General features: G+C 47.5%; 2 protein-coding genes and 1 pseudogene across 12 annotated transcripts in view; 2 read left to right on the top strand and 1 right to left on the bottom strand.

The window, feature by feature from the left end:
- Window position 1: 1 nt before the first annotated feature.
- C6H9orf78 (chromosome 6 C9orf78 homolog) lies at window positions 2-6,767 on the bottom strand. Of its 2 annotated transcripts, none has more exons than XM_004269103.4 (9): window positions 6,609-6,767; window positions 6,187-6,246; window positions 4,848-4,899; window positions 4,635-4,705; window positions 3,658-3,735; window positions 2,881-3,078; window positions 2,010-2,146; window positions 1,807-1,905; window positions 2-351 (listed from the first exon to the last, which is right to left on the bottom strand). In XM_004269103.4, exons 1-9 carry the CDS (start codon window positions 6,689-6,691, stop codon window positions 260-262), a joined length of 870 nt encoding a protein of 289 aa, XP_004269151.1. In that variant the 5' UTR covers window positions 6,692-6,767; the 3' UTR covers window positions 2-259. The 2 variants fall into 2 exon arrangements, with proteins under 2 accessions (XP_004269151.1, XP_033282880.1); XM_033426989.2 differs by having other exon boundaries at window positions 6,614-6,759.
- On the top strand, window positions 6,690-19,596 carry LOC101282070 (septin-7-like; annotated as a pseudogene).
- USP20 (ubiquitin specific peptidase 20) overlaps window positions 6,891-20,991 on the top strand; it is a 48,940-nt gene continuing 34,839 nt past the window's right edge. For 5 of the 10 annotated variants that reach the window (XR_007478195.1, XM_033426981.2, XM_033426980.2 and 2 more), the window contains exon 1: window positions 17,461-17,599. The gene's annotated coding sequence lies outside the window, so the exon portion shown is untranslated. Of the gene's footprint in view, window positions 7,133-17,460; window positions 17,600-20,991 lie in introns of those variants that run through there. The other 5 variants (XM_049711617.1, XM_004269102.4, XM_033426985.2 and 2 more) reach the window with 4 other exon arrangements.

Consider the following 20,991-nt stretch of genomic DNA (forward strand, 5'->3'; position numbering starts at 1 on the left):
ATTTACAAACGAGATTTAATAATGCTCTCAAGAATAGAGTTTGTCCCCAAAGAGGAAAACTACACATTGTTTCAAAAGGTTACAAATTCAGTGCCTGAAAAATCCAGCAGGTAAGCAGCAGGACGGATAGAGTCTGTTTTGGGAACTGTCTGCTAGCCAATGAGCAGGCTTCTGTCCAGGAAGCCTTTTATCAGGGGGAATAAAGGGAGTGAATGACACTGTTTATACCCCACTTTGCACCTCTCCCCTTTAGCCTCCCTCAGTACCGCCTGTTCATCTTCTTGAACTTCTCGTAGTGATAGTCATCTGTGGCCTTCTCGTTGGCAGGACGCTTGCGGTTGGGAGGGGACCCTGAGAAGGAAAAGAGGAAAAGCTGTTTGCCATGCTGGAAGCCAACAACAGGCGTAGCTCCACGTAGGCAAGGACGACCATGCCTGTCTCACTCCCTACAGGAGCCCCAGTGCCTACTCTAGTGAACAGGAACATAGTAGGGCCTCAGTAAGTATCTGTTTTTGGGTGAATAGCAATAAACATGGTGGAGTCAGGTGCCAACCAAAATATGCTGACTTCAGTGTCAGACCAGGTGAGCAGCAGTAGCTACGCTTCATTGAGAGCTTGACAATGTACCAGGCATGGCACTATATCTGTTTAGACAAGACTTCCTTTCACCCACCCAGCAATCCTAGCAGGGGCATGTTACCATCTCTGCTCAGAGAGGTTAGCTGATTTGCTCAAGGTCACTCAGGAAGTGAAGGTAGGCTGAGGTGAACCCTTTGGTGCCTCCAAAGTCCCTGCTTCCTAGGTATTAATAATAGGAAGCTCTTTGGGAATCAAAGACTACACAGCTAAGGTGTTACAGAAAATAATTTCTCAAGTAGGAAGGAAGAAACAGAGCAACAGGCTGGATTTTCAGAAGCCTCAGCAAATTTAGCATTTCCTTAGAATCATCCCATTGCTGATGAGAAAGATGACACCGCCTGGTGCTGGTGAGCACGTGGGAAAGGGGCACTGCTGGATGTTGCTGGCGGGAGAACAAATTAGGATCATTTGGTGAGTTCTCACAAGGCAGCTTAAGGACATGACATAGGCAAGAATGATCATCATTAAATAGGGAAAACTGGGAAACAACCTAAGTGTCCCGCCAGAGGGAAATGGTTAGACTATAGGACATCTATCTATACAGCAGAACGTGATACGGCCATTGAAGGGGAAAATGTATTTACTGTCATGGAGAGACAGGCAGAGCACACTAAAAAGCTGTGAGATCCTATTAAGTGTGTATACAGAGTATGTATATTTTTTAACAGTGGGCAAGGTTATACACAGTCAGCCCTTGGTATCCCTGGGTCCCGCATCCATGGATACGGAAGGCTGACGGTGGGACTTGAGCATCCACAGATTTTGGTGTCTGCAGCGGGTCCGGGAACCAGTCCCCCACGGATACCCAGGGATAACAATATACAAAAATGTTAACAGGGGCTGTCTTGGGTGGTGAAATTATGATTAACTTTTAATTTACTTTTGCTTGTTGCAATTTTCTAATTTTTTGAGTCTCTATTATGTTTGACAGCCCGGTGAATCCTTAGAGCAACCCCAAGTGGTAAGTTTCATTACTATCCCCATCTTAGAGGTAAAGAAACTGAGGCTTGGAAAGGGGAAGGCACATGACCATGGTACAGAAAATGGACTAGAACCCAGATGCCCTGACCCCAAAGCCCAAGCGCCGCCCCTGCCGAGTCCCTCCCCACCTCCACGGGCCCCGGGCAATGGTCACGCCAGGCAGCCCGCGGCCTCTGCTGTACTCACGCTCAGGCTCCGGCTTCTCTGTGTCGCCCACTCTCAACGGTCGGGCTTTGGGCTCTTCTTTGTTTCTCCGTATGGGAGCATTGAGCTCCTCGTGATAAACTGGACCAAAAGAGACCAGGGGACGGGTCAGACAGACTTTGGGAACCCAGGGACCTCAACCCAATGGCGTGGGCCGCAGCTGCTTCCCCAGACGCGACACTTACATCGGTTGTGCTGCACGTAATTCACAGCCATGTTGGTGGGCACAAAGGATGTCTCACTGTCTTTCTTCTTGTTCTGCTGCTCTGCCAGCAGGCGGGCCTTGGCATCCTCCGTGGAAATGATATTTTTTATTTTAGCACTATGGGGAGAAAGGAGCCACACCACAGTGAGATCATCACACCTCTGGCCTCAGGTGGAACTGACTAAAGGGGCTGGCAGCCCCCCCACTGCATAAGGACGTCATCTTTCTTGGGGCACAGCTCCCTACAATTTACCAACTCCCCTATGGCCAGACTGTCACGGAGCTCTCCCAGCATCAGAGATGCAGGAGTTACTCTCTTCTGATCAAGAGGAAACTGAGCTGGAGGTCAGGTGAACTGACTAAGGCTCAAAGCTAGTAAGGCCAAAAAGGAAGCGAGAACCCAGAAGTCTCCCAACTTTCTACCACACCCGAAGATGATTATGACCACTGTATTTCCTCCATAAAAATCCCCTTTTGGAGCAGATGCTTTGTAGTAAAAATGAAAGAAGGATCACGGGGTGGGTGAGCCTTTATCATTGCTCCTGCTAGAATAAAGCAGCAGAATACACGGACCTGAAGAGAAGAGCTGAAGAGCTGTGAACTAAGGCTAAATAAAAACATTCTTGTTTTCGGCAGTCAGAGTCCCTTGTCTCTTTAACTACTTCTGACCAACCCTTCAGAGAAACTCCTGGCAACAACCATGTCAGCCTGCCACAGAAGATAGTTTGTATCTGTGGGTTTCCAAGGAGACAGGTTAAGAAACAGTCCCTTAACTTTTAACTGGAAAGCAGAGAGCTCGTCTTTTCTGCCTAGGGGCGGGAGAGAGGCACGACCGTGGGTCTGAAACGCACTCGATGCCGAGGTCCACCTCCGGGATGCCGCTCAGCATCTGGTTGGACAGCATCTCCTCAGTCTTCTTTGCTGAGGAAACCCGGATGTTTTCCGGCAGTTCGTAAAGGCAGTCCTCTGCATTCTTTGGCTTAACTTTCTGTTCCTCGTGTTCCACGATCCCTTTCCGCTTCTTCAGCTCCGTCTCAATGTACTTCATCCTGAAATGAGATACCCAAAGGCCTCAAAAAGGGGCAGGAAAGCTCACAACTGGTGTCTTTTAAGTGAGTGGGGTCCCCAACTCTGGCTCACGGAGCTGTGACAGTTGATGATGAAGTTGCCATCGTTCCATGGAGAAGGAGAAAAATAACTTGAGTTTTTAAATCAAGCTAAAATTTTTCAACTTAAAGCACCAACATATATTATGAGATTCTGTCCTACCACACCATGTGTAAGGTTCTTTGAAGACAAAAAGATAATGGGAGATGGTAGTTTGTTTAACAGCCTTGTTGGCAAAATGAAAAATAAGCAAGTCCATTGTTTATCCCTGCAATTTTGGGGGGATGGAACATTACTAGTCAAGGAATCTAAAATTCCAAGAACCACACTTTTAAAGAATTTTTGAGTTTTTCAAAGTTCTCAAGCCTCAGGCGGTGGGGAAAGGGGAGGCAGGGGCACGAGAGGGGCCAATTTGCTGTCTTTGGATAAGTCTAGAAATGTCATCTGTGACAAAATATCTTGGACTCTGTCTGGCTGGAGCCCTCCCCCAATCTCTTACTGATGAACAGACTGACACCTACATGTCAGCGTCCTCGTCCCTTCGGTTGGTTTCTGCAGAAAATGACGTCCCCAGATGGAGGTCTTCCTCTTCACTGATCCTAAAAAAAGAGAACAGTGAAGCAGAGCCTTAGAGTCACAGCTAAATGAGGCTGAGTGTGATGTTACATGAATAAAACATGTATGCAACGAAATGTACAACATCCTGTTTATGGTCAAGAAATATATACATATATATGATATGTAAATAGAAGGAACTCTAGGAATATATGCAAGCACCCTGACGGCCTCTGTAGATATCTCGGGGGAATGAGTAGATTCGTTTATATTTCACTTTTGTATTGTTTGCATTATTTTTGTAATTGTTTCTATGTTTTCCTCAAAAAAGAAAAACAACCTCCACATGGGTTTGAAAGACAATATATAGCGGCTTCCGAGGTGGCGCAGTGGTTGGGAGTCCGCCTGCCAGTGCAGGGGACATGGGTTCGAGGCCTGGTCCAGGAGGGTCCCACGTACCGCAGAGCAACTAAGCCCGTGTGCCACAGCTCCTGAGCCTGTGCTCTAGAGCCCGTGAGCCACAACTACTGAGCCCGTGTGCCACAACTACTGAAGCCCACGCGCCTGGAGCCTGTGCTCCGCAACGGGAGAGGCCACTGCAATGAGAAGCTTGCGCACCGCAACGAGGAGTGGCCCCCGCTCGCCGCAACTACAGAAAGCCCACGCGCAGCAGCGAAGACCCAACGCAACCAAGGATTAAAAAAAAAAAAAAAAAAAGTTAATATACAATGCACCTTTACAAGAGGTGCCTGCCTGCATCACTCTAAGTTAACTTTTGAAGAGTTTTTGTTTTCTTTGTTTTTAAACAACATACCGTTTACAAAGCACAAAGGGTACTCCAAGATGTCTCATTAAAGCTGCCGCAGGACCCAGCTCCCTGGGGGAACACAGACCCAGGCAGGGGCTGCAGGTGAATTTGCCTCTCAGCCAGTTTTGCACTTACTTATCTTTGCCCCTTTCCTTTAGTTTCTTCATGTCTACCATCCCACCTGTCTTCATCTGAAAGGGATCATCCTGCAGAGAGCAAACACAGCCGAGAAGAAGCATTTATATAACTTGCAGTGGAATTTTTTCTTGTTTTCTTTTAAGAAAACACAATCATCCACTGCAGAGCAGCCACATCTTCCCACTGCCCAGGGAGGACCCCGCAACTCACCACTAGAGTGGTCTCTTCTTGTACCTTCTCTCCCACCAGCAGGGCTACAGCACTGAGAAAAGCCAAAAAGTGGGGGAGAGAGAGAAAGGGCACAATTCAGAGATAAGGAGAAACATTTAGGAAGTCTTTAGGTTGCAACATTAGGGCAAGGGTGAGATTTGCGGGGTGAACACTGAAGCTGGCTGGAAAAGCCTACAAGAATAACAGGGTCCAAGAAACACTCTAGATGCTGGAGGTGGGGGTAGTGGTGACGTCAGTGGTACATTTTCCTGCAAAGTCATTTAGCATTATCTTGGCTTAGAAATCTCATTTCTAAGATTATGCCTTTAGGGAAAATGAAGCTAAAGACAAATGCAGGAAAATACTATTGCAGCCTTATTTGATGGTAAAATTTTAAAAAATGATCTACAGGTCCCAAAATAAGGGGTAAGTTAAATTATGATATGTACATCTGATAGAATGTTATGCAGATATTAAAAAGGTTTTTGGAAAAATTACCCACAATGTGGTTGAATGCCCACAATATCGTAAGTTGAAAGTACAGTAGTCCCCCTTTATCTGTGGTTTCACTTTCCACAGTGTCAGTTATCTGCGGTCCAAAAATATTAAATGGAAAATTCCAGAAATAAAAAATTCCTAAGTTTTAAATTACCAGCTGTTCTGAATGGTGTGATGAATCTCTGCCATCCTGCCCCGTCCCACAGAGGAGGTGAATCATCCTTTTGCCCTGAGTGTCCACACTGTATACACTACCCACCCATCAGTATAGGAAAAAATAATCTACATAAGGTTCAGTACTACCCAGTCTTCAGGTATCCACTGGGGGTCTCAGAACATAGCCCCCGTGGATAAGAGGGGACTACCGAAGAACAACAGAATAAAAGTAAAGCTGCTCATCGTCTTTACAAAAAAGAGAGAAAACAGACAGGAAAAGAACATTAAATGTTAACACTGATCACCTCTGTATGGGAGAATTATGGGTACTGTTTATTTCCATGATTATACTTTTCTAAATTTTCCCAAACTCTTAACAATCAGTGTGCATTTCACAGTTAATCACAGTGTGCATTTGACAATAAAAACACTGATCAATGACCTGTTTCTGTACCTCTGGAGTAAACTTCAAGATCACAAGGCTCGGGGCATGTCCTGATTAAACATCTGCAAAAAACGCTTGGACCCCACCCCAGACAGTACAAGGTGTAAAGTGTGTCAAGAGAAGGGGCTATGCCTGAGGAGATATTTGTGACAGCGACCGGGTGGGGATGCGGGAGTCGGGGTAGGTGGTGTCTCGGTCATGCCCTCCTCCTCCGGGTCCTCTCCCCCACGCAGTACCCACCTCACCCCGTTGGGCCTCTTCCTCAAGTTCTGCACCTCTCGGGTCTCTTCCAGTTTTAATCTAAAAAAAAAAAAAAAAAAAAAAGGCAATGCACAGGCTGAGAGACCCTCCACGGAACTCAGAGTCAAAAGGCAGCTTCGAGAGACATCCCTGCCTCGCTGCCTGCCCGCAGTGGTCCAGAGAGTGACTCTGCGTCTGGACCCACCAACGGGAGTCAGAACCGCTGCGCATGCCAGGGGCACCTCTCCCAACCATGAGACCTTGGGGCGGCGGTCTCATCCCTAGGGGCCTCAATTTCTTCACAGAAGGGGATAACAACCGGCTCATAATTAGCAATGTTGTCAACAAGGTACCTGGCCGGTGGTGAGTCCCCCTAGGCTGCCTCTCTCTTCCTGCCCCGTGGAAGCCCGCCCCAAACACACCGAACTTCCTCTGAGTCCTGCTCATCTTCCTCCGACTCCGAGTCGGCCCGGCGCCGGCGGAAAGTCTTCCCGGTGACCGGCATGGTCGCGCCAGCCCCGCGGTCTAGCCGCCGAGCCCCTGCGCTGAGATCTAGGATACTTCCGGCGCTCAGCAGTGAGATCAGAGCGCCGGCCCCTACCCGGCCCGGCCCGGCTCGGTCCGGCCCCAAGCCCTCAGGCCCCCCCCTCGGCCCACACCGTACATCTGACCACGCCCCTACCCCTGGCGTCGGCCTCTCCCGATTGGGCAGCCGAGGGGGAGGAGGCGGGGCGCGGCCGGCCGGGCCTCATGACCCTGCGCTGCGCGGAGCCGCGGAAGGCGCGCTTGACTGACAGGCGGAGGTGGCGAGGTTGCTACGGCAGGTGAGTTCCGGGCGGCAGCCAGCTGCTTCAGGGGGCCGGGTCTCTCCGAGAAGGGGCGAGCCCAGTCCAGCTACGGGCCGGCGGGGCCTGGCCCTGCCTGGTACGCAGAACGCCGCGGCCAGGTGAGCTGAGCCGGGGACCCCCTCCCCCGGCCGCCACCGCCCTGTCCCCTCCTCCAGCCGGCGCCCAGGGGATCCTCTCGGGCCCCAGCAGCCCACTTCGAGCCCCCAGGGGCTCGTTGCTTCTCCGGAACAGGGGCTGCTATCTCTTTTATTTCTGCCTGGGCCTGACCCAGCGTTTAAAGCACGTGTGTGGCGTCTCGGAGCGCTGACTTGTATTTCCCCGGGGTCTGGGCCCTGACGGGCACTTTTTTCTTTAGGGACAAAAGATGACCACTTCTTAGCGATGATGAATTAAAGCCCCAACCCCGACCGCCCCGCTAATGATCACTTCCAGCCACTTCTCCCCGAGGAGAGTCGCGTCTGGTGTTTTGAACCCACCCGGGAGGGTTTGAGGGTTGAGGGTGCTTGCTGGCCGCTTCCCGGGACCTTCGGGGGCCTTGTTTTCGTCCTTTGTCACGAGGACTGTCTCTCCGGCCTCCGCCCCTTCTACCCGAGGATGCTGTGAGGATTAAGTTTGTTTGAAAAAACAGGCATCAACAAACGCTTAGGATATACCTAAACGCATAAATAATGGCTTACGGGACGTCTAGAAAGCCCTTATTAGTTTTTCTTTTCTCAATATACTGTCTGTCCTTTCCTTTACAAGAACTACCTCTTATTAAGCACTTCTTATGTGGCAGGCACTGGACTCAGCATTATTTCATTGAACTCATCCAACAATCCTAGGAAGTAGATTCAGTTACTGTTTTTCATTTTGCAAACGAAGACACCAAGGCTCAGAGAGGCAGTATGTGCCTCAGGTAGCACAGCTGGAAGGTGGAGCAGGAATCAGTCACAGGCCTACCTCTGCTGCACCTTGCGCACATGAGAGTTCAGTAAATGTTTACTGCAGGTTCCCTGTTCCGGAAGACCGTTCTGAAGCAGGGCAGCATTTCTGGAATGCCTTACTTTTCTCTGGAACAGTCTCCTTGGAGGTTGTTGTTCTCTTCCTTGGACTGAGACGAATAGTAGACTCAGGACTTGTTGGAACGGCCTTTTGGCTTTGATGAAAAGCCATAGTTTAAAAGCCTCCAAGTCTTGCCCTCTGCAGCCTGGTTCAGCCAAACCCAGATGCACATGGAATCACTGGGCACCTTGTCCGTGGTGGCTGAGGGAGAGGCTCCTTGGGAATTGCTGCAGGAACCCAGGGAGTCGACGTCTGCAGCTCTCACGCTCTCAGAGTTGGCTCCAATTTTGCCCTCGCAGCAGCGCTCCCACCGGGGGTACTGGACAGCACTAAGGAGAGGGCCACAAGGCCAAGGACATTTCTGGATCCCCCTCATCTGACATCCCAGGGAGGACCATCGGGTACAGATGCGCTGTCCCCACTGGCCAAGACCAGAGTGCCCACCGATAACCTCCTGGGCTGTGGCAGATCTAATTGAGACTTGTTTAGCAGAAGCAATGCTGAAAAGTGGCAGCTGTGAATCTGGCAGCGTGTGGCTGGGCTGAGGGGCTGCAGATCCTCTGAGTTTTGCTGGGCCTTTTTGGGGATGGGATGAAACTGGTTCTCAGAGGGAGCCTGTGGGAAATCTGGGTTCTCTTCAGTTCAGAGATAGACCATGTCTTCGTTTGGTTTGAGAGCTTGGTTCCTGAGGAAATGTCCAGGTTTGGCTTGAGTTTGGGTTAGTGTGCCGGCTCCTTTGTGGAGCCAGGTGAAACGTGGGCTTGAGTCAGTGAGCATTCATGTCTTTGGGATCCAGCAAAATGATTGCAGTTCACAGCCTGGCCATAGCACGTATTCAGGGAATGTTTGTTAGACGGGTTTACTTATTCAGCATCTATTTACTGAGCTTTCAGTATGTGGAGCAGGCACTGTTTTAGGTGCTTGAAGAATATTAGGGAGCAAAAGAGACTAAAGACCCCTGAACTAGTGGGCTTTATCTTCTGATAACATAAGTATGTAAGTATGTTAGAAGGTGATGCCATGGAAATAGAAAAAAATAGAGCAAGACAAGGGAATCAGGGGTGGGAAGGAGGGTTGACTTGCTAATTTCAGTTGGTGTTCTGGTTTGCGGTTTGGTGGGTAACATGACAAAGCAGCGGACTGAATTCTAGGCCCTGGGTTCAAGTCCCAGTTCTGCCAGCTTGCTGTGTGAGTCTGGCCAGGAAACTTCCCTTCTCTGAGCCGGTTTCCCCACCAGAGCCCCTGCTGTGCCGTTTACTGGCTGTGTGACCTTGGCATGAACCTCTCTGATCCTTTCCTGCTTGGTGGTTTTAGGGGTCCTAGTCTGAGTTTCTGCTTAGACCTACTCCAGGGTTTGCAGCTTCCCAGTGACCGTGGCCAGTCACTGCCTCCCGCCTGTTAAGCCCCAGGGACTGCCAGCGTGGGGCAGCCACAAACCCCATTAACAGACTCTTTTGGACCCCGGAACAAAGTGCAGTACCAGGTTTCGGGCCATGAAGAGATGTTATCCTAAACTTAAGGAATTTAAGTTGAGCAGAAAAATGCTGTGTGAAGAATGACTCAGAAGAGGTACTCGTGAGGGAGGCCAGGGGAAGCTACTCTGGGGGTGTGGGGGTGTGGGTTCAAGGATGTAAAGGTCATCTCCACTCCAGTCTGGCCAGGGCTATTTGGGAGCTGGTAGAGCCGACAGTTCAGAGCACTGACTTTGGGGCAGGCCGTCCTGGGTTTGAATCCTGGCTCAGCTGCTCAGTAGCTGTGTGGCCCCCTGCCAGTCACTTCGCCTCTCTGAGCCTCCGTCTTTCCTCCTTTAGTGATGGAGGTGGAGATGGATTTAGTTCTCAATGTTGCCCGACCTCCAGAGTGGTTGTGAGGATTTAGTGAGGTGTAGTAGTACCCGTTCCAGTACACCGGGCCACTCTGGGCGGCGGCAGGCAGGGCTTGGCAGGGAAGGAGGTTTGAGGGTCCTGCTTTGAGAGTCGGAAAGATGGTTGACTCAGTGAATTAAGACTGGTTAAAGGAAGGGATGTATCTGGAATTTGGGGAAAATGGGGTTGCTTGGAAGTAGAATGGAGAGAAGGCATGAGGGAAGAGACACGTGTTCTGTGGGGCAGAGGGCAGCATGGAGGGGTGTGGGCACAGGTGTGTGGGGTGTGGGGTGGCCAGTGTGGTGGGGATCAGGGCAGGTGGGGTCCTTGTGTTGGGGGCGGGCTTGGTAGCATCACCTTCCCATCCTGAGGAACTGGGCTCTTAGGTGGCAGGAGGATGTAGCCAGAACCCCTAGGAAAGTGATGAGTAATGGGCACCTGAGGCCTGGTCGCAGCAGCTCTGCCAGGCCCAGGTGTGCTGCCTCACTGCCTGCGCTCCTGCGCGGCGTTGAGGTGGGTCACTTTCCCCATCACTCCGTGCAGGCCCCGGGGAGGGGGAACGTGCCTGCCCTTATTCAGGATGAAGCATCTTGGAAGTCTCATCCGGGGCCTGCAACGGGTGGGCTCAGTGCCAGACCTACCGGCCTGCCTCCTTTCTTCCTGCTTTCTTGTCCCCGAGAGAGGAGGTGGGTCTGGTGGGTCAGGAGGGACAGGTGCCCCGGCATCGCTGTAGTGGAGGCGCAACCCCTCTGGCTGGCATCTCGGGCGCTGGCTGTGAGGCGGTGATTTCCAGCAGCACAGCGGAGCTGCGGCTCTCAAGAGGGCCCATTCCCGCATCCAGGCCTCTCAGCAGCACAGGTATCGTTCCCTTTCAGTCTTTATTAAACGCCTGCCGTGTGCACTCCGTTTATTTGCACAGAGGGAAGGGTGGGAAGGGCTGTGAAGGCGGACCCCACCTGGCTCACTTCCCACTGCACCGCTTCCTTGCTCTCTGGTCTCAGGCAAGTGGCTTCCCATCTCGGAGCCTCCGTTCTTCCTCCGTAAGATGAGAAACAGCGGTCCTTACCCAAGAGTGTGTAGTGAAGTGCCGGGCATCGTGCCTAGCGCAGAGTAGGCACTCGAGCTTCTGCTGTTGAGTTAGGGTTACCTTTTCCGAAAGACCCCTCCCTGCTCCCACCTTAAGTGAATTAAAGGGACTCTTTCAAAAGTGTCTATTTTGAAAAACATCAAACTTATAGAAAAGCGAAAAGAATAATAAAATGAAATCCCATTTGTACCCTTCACCTGTATTCACCGATTATTAATATGTTTGCCCTGTTTACTGTCTGTATATTTATACACTCATTATCACCAGAATCATTATTGCCGATCTATTTAAGAGTAAGTTGCAGATATCATGACCCTTTGCCCCTAACTATTTCAGGAGGAATTATCTAAGAACAAGGACACTGTAATACATAACCTGAAAATGGTTTTCATCTTCAGAAACTTTAACATTGATATAATACTATATCAGTTTCCCAGGGCTGCCATAAAGTCCACAGACTGGGTGGCTTAAACAACAGAAATTTATTTTCTCACAGTTCTGGAGGCTGGAGGTCCAAGATAAAGATGTCAGCAGATTTGGTTTCTTCTGAGGCCTCTCCTTGACTTGTAGACAGTGACCTCCTTGCTGTGTCCTCACATGGTCTTTTCTCTGGGTGCATCCCTGGTGCCTCCTTGTGTATCCAAATTTCCTCCTCTTATAAGGACACCAGTCAGGTTGGATTAAGGCCCACCCTAAAGACCTCATTGAACTTAATTACCTCTTTAAAGACCTTATCTCCCAATAAGATTATATTCTAAGGTACTGGAGGTTAGGACTTCAACATATGAATTGGTGGGGGGACACAACTGGGTCCATAACAAATACTGTTATCTAATATGTAGTCCATATTCAAATGTGTCAGTTGTTCCACTAATGTCCTTTTCCCCGTTGATCCAGGATCCAATTTTGTCAAGTCTTTTTAGTGCCTTTTCTCTGGAACAGTTTCTCAGCCTGTGTTGAGAAAGGGAATTGATTTGCCTAGAAGCAGAGGTGCCGACTGCCTTGGGACAGGAGCCCTATTTAAGGATTTGCACCATTCCCTTGGGTCTCTTTTCAGGGCTTTACTTTGATGTCAGAAGCACTAGGAGGTGAGCTTGGATCTTTAAAAGTGTCACCGAGAGCCAGAACTGCGTTAGTCACCTGCTGTGTGTCATACTTGGTGGACATTATACATTTCTCGACTGGGCTGCTTGGCCTGCACTGTCCTGGGCAATGGAGCCCTGAGTGAAAAGCTGATGCAGGACATGCGACTTATGTTCCTACCAATCTCAGTTTCCAGATCTATAAAACGTGGCCAGTAACACAATTTATAGTACTAAGCATTTTTTGAACTTTGTTGCTGTGCAGATAAATACAAACTCTGAGCCGCCCTGCAAGTCCAAGTGATCAGAAGTCATTAAATCCTTCCCATGGGGCTTCCCTGGTGGTGCAGTGGTTGAGAGTCCGCCTGCCGATGCAGGGGACACGGGTTCTTGTCCTGGTCTGGGAGGATCCCACATGCCGCGGGGCGGCTGGGCCCGCGAGCCATGGCCGCTGAGCCTGCGTGTCCGGAGCCTGTGCTCCGCAACGGGAGAGGCCACAACAGTGAGAGGCCCGCGTACCGCCAAAAAAAAAAAAAAAAAAATCCTTCCCATGCATTGCCCCACTTCATCCTCTCAGTTACCCTAGTTGCTGTCTTTGTCCCCATTTTCCTGGATGAGGAAACTGAGGGTTGGGTGATTTAGCTAAAGATACACAGCTTGCAAGTGACAAGAGCAAGGAGCCGAACTCAGGGCTAGCTGTCTCCATAATTGCCTTGTGTGATTACAGACCACTCCGGGGGACGATGGGTGTGGAGCAACTGACAGGTAGTAAGAGCGCAGTGGAAGGTGACTCCCGTTAGCAATTATAGCATCCTTTGTGGCTGCACACAGGTGCCCTGGTGTTGAAACAGGGAACTCTGTGCCCCATGAGGGCAGGGCCCGGGCCTGGCTTCTTTTGCATCACCCCAAGGAGGTCAGCGGTGGTTGGGGACCAAGATAAAACAAAATGAAAAATTTTAGACGGCTAGGGTCAGTAAAGTATGATCCTGGCAGACTCATGCACTTCAGATGTTTCGTGTCCTGCGTGGACTATTAAGCACCCAAAGTTTTCGGTACTACCACTTGACGTTTCCCTGTATGGAAACTGATTTTTTTAAAACTTGAAGTATAGTTGATTTACAATGTCGTGTTAGTTTCAGGTGTATAGCACAGTGATTCAGTTATACATACATACATATATAGGTGTGCATGGGTATATATATGTGTGTATGTAGGTATATATAGGTGTATATATATATATATATAGGTGTGTTTATATATATATATATATGTATTTTTTCAGATTCTTTTCCTTTATAGGTTACTACAAAATATTGAGTATAGTTCCCTGTGCTATACAGTAGGTCCTTGTTGGTTATCTATTTTATATAGTAGGGTGTGTATGTTAATCCTAGCCTCCTAATTTCCCCTTGGGTAACCACAAGTTTGTTTGCTATGTTTGTGGGTCTATTTGTATAAAATGATGTTTAACCATTAACTTTTTAACTAATGTTAGTAAACCTTAAACTTTCTATGTTGCTCATACACTGTTGGGAGGCAGATAAATTTATATAATCTTTCTGGAGGAAAATTTGTCAATAAACAAACATTTTGACCCAGTAATTTTTCCTGTGGTCAAAGATGTAGTCAAAGATTTATATTCTAAAATATTCCTCACTGCCATATATCTAATAACAAAACATACACACACACACACAAATATCCTAAGTGTCCAACAGTAGGAGAATGGTTAAGTAAGGTATTGTAGAGCTTAAATTGTATGTGGTGTAATGTTATTCAGCCATTAGAAATGAAGTTGTTAAAAAGAAGTCTAGTGATGTGGGAAACGTATATAATATAAACCAAAAAAATCTGTATGCAAACTATATCTGTCATAGTCTGGTTTAGTTTTAAAATTTATATATTCATACATATGAATAAGACTTACCAAAGCAGTAACCAAATTTTTTTCTGTATAGAAGGATTACAGGTGATTTTTATTTCATTTTGTTTGCCTGTGTTTTCCAGCTTCTATGGAGGTGAATATTAATTTCATTAAAACCAAAGACGCCATTTTCTCTTTGCAGGGTAGGTAGGAGAAGATGAAAATTTTTAATCCAGCGAAGAAGTTAATGAGGCAAAAACAAAGGTGTTAAGAGCAAATCTTCTTCCGAACGAGTCACAAGGTGAAGGGTTGTACTTTTCAAGCCATCCAGGTAGCGGCCGAGGCAGTTCCTCTGTTGGGACTTCCGGGACCACTCAGGTGCTGCTGCCCCTCTCTGAAATGGCCCTCAAGTGTCCTGTTCACACTCTGTGGGCCTGGAGAGCTCCAAGGGATGAGGTTCTCCTCCCCAGGGTGCTCTCAGGAGTCTGCAGAGAAGCACGGACAGACGGAAGAGGGGCAACCCCACATACCGAAGAGGCCGGACACGTGCTCCTCTTATTTTCGAAACTTTTTTTTTTTTGCAGTATGCGGGCCTCTCACTGTTGTGGCCTCTCCTGTTGCGGAGCACAGGCTCCGGACGCGCAGGCTCAGCAGCCATGGCTCACGGGCCCAGCCGCTCCGCGGCATGTGGGATCTTCCCGGACCAGGGCACGAACCCGTGTCCCCTGCATCAGCAGGCGGACTCTCAACCACTGCGCCACCAGGGAAGCCCTTATTTTCGAAACTTTAAAAATTATACTTAAAAGTAACCAATTAGGGTCTGTGTTACAAAAGCAACACAAATTTGTTGCAGAAAATGCAGACAAGCAAAAAAGGAGGAAAAGAAATCACTTGACTCCATCCTCCCAGAGATGAGGAGGGCACCCTTTCTGTAGCTGCAAAAACAAAACCATTTTACCAAAATGGAATTTTACTATAGCAGCGTTTTATAACTTTCTGACTTTTTTTCCTTTTCCATTATGGTTTATTACAGGATATTGAATATCGTTTCTGTGCTATACAGTAGGACCTTATTTATCCATTCTATGTATAATAGTTTGCATCTGTATAGCTTTTTGACTTCCGATTCATTCAGCAAATATTTACTGAGAAGTTACTGTGTTCCAGGTGCTGTTTTAGGTATTTGGGATACAACAGTGCATAAAACAGATCCCTGCCCTTAGGGGACTCACATTCTTGAGGAAAGATAGGAATTAGACAAACAAACAAACAAAAAATCCCGGCAGTCTAGTGGTTGGGACTCTGCGCTTCCACTGCAGGGGACCTGGGTTCGATCCCTGGTTGGGAACTAAGATCCTGCCTGCTGTACAGCGTGGCCAAAAAAAAAAAAAAAAAAGGATAAATGACCAAAATGATTATAGAGCATGCCAAGTATGGGCCAGGATGGACAGAGGGCCTTTCTCGAAAGAGAGTAGTGGGGTAGGGTGGGACTGCCTTCAGCAGGGTGGCCAGGGGACCTGGTCAGGGGACAGTGAAGCTGAGAACTGAGGGATGAGAGAGGGAGAGCTACATTGAGCAGCACGGCAGGGCACCAGTGGGGACCAGTGTCTTTCCTGGTCATTGAGTAGTTTACTTCATTATACCCCATCCCAGCCTTTTCAGATTTGTTTTAATGGTGTCATATTATAAGTATTCTTATGCAACTTATTTAAAAGTTATTGTATTTTATTGTAGTTTTAAAACGTCAGTAGAATACATATAACATAAAATGTACCATCTTAATCATCTTTAAGTGTACAGCTCGCTAGCGTTAAGTATATTCACAATGTTAGGCAACCATCACCACCGTCCATCTCCAGAGCTTTTCCATCTCCCCAAGCGGAAACTCTGCACCCACAAATCAACTCCCCATTCCCCCTACCCCTGACAGCCATCATGCTACTGTCTGTCTCTATGGATCTGACTCCTCTAGGGACCTCGTATAGGTAGAGTCGTACAGTATTTGTCCTTTAGTGTCCGGCTTATCTCATTTCGCATAATGTCATCTAAAACATTCCAAGACCATAGAAAGTTCTCTCTTGCCTCTTTGCAGTGTAGCCTTACCTTCTGCCCCAGGCAACTACTGATCCAGTTTCTATGCTGCAGATTAGTTTCGTCTGTTTCGAAATTTCATAAAAGTGGAATCATATAATGTGTACTTTTCTGTTTCTCTGACTTCTTTTCCTCAGCTTAATGTTTCTGGAATTAATTCATGTTGCTGTGGGTATCAGTAGGTCTTTCTAATGCCATGTATTATTCTATGATATGAAAATACCAAGAGTTTGCTTCAGTCCCCTGTTTGTTGGACATTTAGGGTCTTTCCAATTTCTGGCTATGATGTATAAAGCTATTATGAGTGTCTGTGTACAAGTCTTTGTGTAGATGCATGTTTTCATTTCTCCTGGGACGATATCTAAGAGAGGAACTGCAGGATCCTATGATAAGTATAAGCTTAACTTTGTAGGAAACTGCTAAACTATTTTCCAAAGGTTTTTATACCACTTAACACTCCTATCAGAATCTATGAGAATTCCTTTACAAATTCAGCAACAGCTGGTAACGTATGTTACTAGTTTTAGATATTCTTGGGTGTGTGAGATGTTATCTCATGGTTTTAACTTGCATGTCTCTGATGGCAGGTGATGTTGAGCGTGTTTTCATGGGCTCATTGGCCGTTCTTACTTGGTGAAGTATCTGTTCAATCATTTGTCCATTTAACAAAATTAGACCATTTACCCTTTTGGGAGTTGTAAGAGTTCTTTATATATTTTGGGTATTTGTCAGATACAGGTTTCGTGAACATTTTCTCCCAGCCTGTAGCTTGTCTTTTCATTTTCTTAACAGCATCTTTTGAAAAGAAAAAGTTTTAATTTTGAAAAAGTCCGGTTCATCAATGTTTCCTTTTATGATTAATGCCTTTTGTGCCCTGAGACCTTCGCCAGCTTCAAAGTCACCAAGATTTTCTCTGTTTTTTCCTCTAGAAGTTTCAAAGCTGTAATTTGTTTGTTTAAAGTCTGTGATCCGGAGGACTGGTGGGCTGTTCCGTGCCCAGGCTGGTCCTGGAGGGGCTGTTGGTCAACGGGAGGGTCAGGGTGAAGTCCGGGGCTGCGGTGGTGGCTCAGCAGACGGACCCTGAGGGCTCCGTGGGGTTTGCAGATCTCCCACATCAAGTATACAGCAATCAGTGAAGAGAGCGGTTGAATTCACACTTAGGGTTCCACATTAACCAACTCGTTATTCCTCACAGATTTGTATTCTGCAGAGCATCCAGGTCCTTCCATAGAATAAAAAAGACCGTATAGGTGGAACAACCCAAAGTTTTCTTCAAAGAAGGTGGTGCTCAGTTGCTGCTCACGATAGTTGATGCCCTGGGGTTTGGAGATGCAGTTGGGCATAGAAACTGCTGACAGCCTGTTACTGACTGCATTGATAGCACATGCGAGGACCACCTAAGTGCAGAATCTCGAGTGAACAGACGTTAGACGCTGGACAACAAGATGCGGTGTTGTTTACACTTCATTGCTTCTTCAAGACATGGACTTCAACCGTTGGATATCGAGTTTATGAAGTGTTTGCATGAAAAAGTGAGTATTATCCCACTTATTGCCAAAGCTCACACCAGAGAAGTGTCAACAGTTTAGAAAACAGATGATGAAAGAAACCCAAAACTATAAAATTAAAATACTTGAATTTCCAGAAACAGATGATGATGAAAAATAAAAACTTGTTAAAAACATGGAGGACCGTTTCCCTCTTGCTGTGGAAGGTAGCAGTACTGTCATCAAGGTTAATGGCAAAAGGGTCAGAGGAAGGCGGTATCCTTGGGGTATTGCTGAAGTTAAAAGTCGTGAACGTTGGGATTTGACAATTCTAAGAAATATGTTGCTAAGAACACACATGCAGGACTTGAAAGGTGTCATTGGTAACGTGCGCCATGAGAACTACAGAAGCAGGAAACCTGCAGCTGTGACTTACGCTGGAGTTGATAACAACAAGAACAAAAGGCAGCTTCCTAAGAGCCCCCAGCACAAATGGAAGAAGAAAGAAGGGAGCGTGTAGCTAAGATGACGTTGGAGATGGAGCAGGTGTTGGAGATGAAGGCCAAAGAAAAAGTTCAAAAGCTGAAGGACTCTGAAGCTGAGATCCAGCGGCGCCATGAGCAAATGAAAAAGAATTTGGAAGCACTGCACAAAGAATTGGAGGAAAAATGTCATCAATTTGAAGATGAGAAATCAAACTGGAAAAGCTCAACAGTGTACTTTCGAACAACCAAACTCTGAGAACCATGGAAAAAAATGAGAAGAAAGGGAAGGTCTTTTAAACCCTCTACTGACCACCAATTACATAAAGTCTGTGATTCATTTCTAAATAATTTTTGTATATGATATGTAGGGTAGGGGTTAAAGTTCATTTTTTTTACCATATGGATATCATTGTTCCAGTACCATTTGTTGAAAAGACCATCTTTTGCCCATTGAATTATATCAGTACCTTGGGATTTCCCTGGTGGTCCAGTGGGAGCTCCCAATGCAGGGGGAGCAGGTTCTATCCCTGGTCAGGGAACTACATCCCTCATGCCACAACTAAGAGTCTGCATGCCGCAGCTAAGAAGTCCGCACACCACAACTAAGAGTCTGCATGCCGCGGCTAGGAAGTCTGCACACCACAATTAAGACTTGGCACGGCCAAAATTAAAAAAAAAAATAATAATGAATTATATCAGTACCTTTGTTGGAAATCAGTTGACAACAAATGTGTGGGTCTAGACTCTCTACTCTGTTCCCTTGAGCTGTATGTCTGTGTTTGAGCCCATGCCACACTGACTTGATTACTGTAGCTTTATAGAAAGTCTTAAGTCAAGTGGTATAAGTCTTCCAACTTTGTTTTTTTCAAAAATTGTTTTGGCTATTCTAGGTCTTTTGCTTTTCCCTATAAATTTTATTTTATTTTTTTTAATGAAAAAAATTATTTATTTATTTAGACTGTGTTGGGTCTTCATTGCTGTGCACGGGCTTTCTCTTGTTGCGGCGAGCAGGGGCTACTCTTCATTGCAACGTGTGGGCTTCTCTTTGCGGTGGCTTCTCCTGTGGAGCACAGGCTCTAGGCGTATGGGCTTCAGTAGTTGCGTCACGCAGACCCTAGGGTGCGGGGGCTTCAGTAGTGGTGGCACACGGGCTCTAGGGCACACGGGCTTCAGTAGTTGTGGCACACGGGCTCAGTAGCTGTGGCTTGCGGGCTCTAGAGCGCAGGCTCAGTAGTTGTGGCGCACAGGCTTAGTTGCTTTGTGGCATGTGGGATCTTCCTGGACCAGGGATTGAACCTGTGTCCCCCGCATTGGCAGGAGGATTCTTAACCACTGCACCACCAGGGAAGTCCCCTTATAAATTTTAGAATCAGCTTGGCAATTTCTACACACAAGGCTGCTGGGATTTTGATTGAGATTACATTGAATCTGTAGATCAATTTGGGGAGAACAGACATCTTAACAATATTAAGTGTGCTAGTCCGTGAACATGGTATATCTCTCCACTTATTTAGATCTAATTTAATTCCATGGATAGGAGGATTCAACATTCATCATCATTTTCAATGGCAACGTAGTACAACAGTGTACGGTTGTGTTACTATTTAACCAATCGCCTGTTGTTGTTCACTTAGATTATGTCCAGTTTCCCCCCATTATAAACAGCGCTACAGTGGATGTCTTTGTCATTCTGTCTTTGCACACACCCTTGACGACTTACTTAGAGAAAATCTGGAGCCAGGTCAACCCTCTTGACTGTTCTTTGCTCTCTGCCTTACTTAAACTGGTGGGCATTTGTGTGCGGTGGAATGTGGAATGCCAGTGATCGGGCTTGCTTTTGGTGAGGCCCAGTGCACAGTGACTTAGAACAGGGTTGGCTAACTGTGACAGCAGGCTGGGATTGTTTTGTCAGGCCCTCGAGCTAAGAATTTTTTTTAAAAATTAATTTATTTTTGGCTGCATTGGGTCTTAGTTGCTGCAAGCAGGCTTTCTCCAGTTGCGGTGAGCGGGGTCCACTCTTTGTTGTTATGTGCGGGCTTCTCAATGCGGTGGCTTCTGTTGTTGCAGAGCACAGGCTCCAGGCGTGTGGGCTTAAGTAGTTGTGGCACGTGGGCTCAGTAGTTGTGGCTTGCGGGCTCTAGAGTGCAGTCTCAGTAGTTGTGGCGCACGGGCTTCGTTGCTCCGTGGCATGTGGGATCTTCCCGGACCAGGGCTCGAACCCGTGCCCCCTGCATCGGCAGGTGGACTCTCAACCACTGCGCCACCAGGGAAGCCCCTGGCAGGAGGATTCTTAACCACTGCGCCACCAGGGAAGTCCCGAGCTAAGAAGTTTTTTAAAATATATTTTTAATGGATTATAAAACAAAACAGAAACAAAGAAGAATATGTGATGAAGATCACTGTGGGCAGCAAAGCCTAAATACTTACTACCTGGGCCCTTATAGAAAAATTTTGCTGACCCCTGACTTAGAGCAAGGCTCTGCACTGGACAGATCTGATCAGGTCCCCGCCCACCACGTACCAGCCCAGGATCCACCGTGGCCAGGTTCCTAGCTCATTAGCTCCAGTTCTGTTTCTTCATCTGTGAAATGGGCAGTGAGAGTACACAGAGGGTTGTCAGCCGCAGGGCTTTTTTTCTATCTGAAGTTGCAGGAACGTAAGTGGTCTGATTGCACGTGTGAGTCAAGGGGGGCCTGTCGCTGTCATCCTTGTCTGGGGCAGTGTTCACGGCGCTGGGCGTCAAGCTCATAACCTGGCTCAGCCATCTGGCTGGAGAGATGGGGCACATACCAAAGATACTCAAAAAACCCACGTACTGCAGCTTAAAATAGTGCGGAGCTGCCACTAACCCAGCGCCCTTGGCCTCAGTGGAAACGAAAAACTAAAAATCTGGGTTCAAAGGAGGAGGACTGGAATTTGGAACCCTGAACCCCGCCATTGGCATGTGACCGT

This window comes from Orcinus orca, chromosome 6 (genome assembly GCF_937001465.1).
Source record: "Orcinus orca chromosome 6, mOrcOrc1.1, whole genome shotgun sequence".
NCBI lineage: Eukaryota > Metazoa > Chordata > Mammalia > Artiodactyla > Delphinidae > Orcinus > Orcinus orca.

Coding starts and splice junctions, on each gene's coding strand:
- C6H9orf78 (XM_004269103.4), bottom strand. CDS start 6,691: ATGCCGGTCACCGGGAAGACTTTCCGCCGGCGCCGGGCCGACTCGGAG. Junction 3,736..4,634: donor AAGGAAAGGGGCAAAGATAA/GTAAGTGCAAAA, acceptor CTCTTTTTTTAG/GATCAGTGAAGAGGAAGACC. Junction 352..1,806: donor AGAGAAGCCGGAGCCTGAGC/GTGAGTACAGCA, acceptor TTTCCTTCTCAG/GGTCCCCTCCCAACCGCAAG.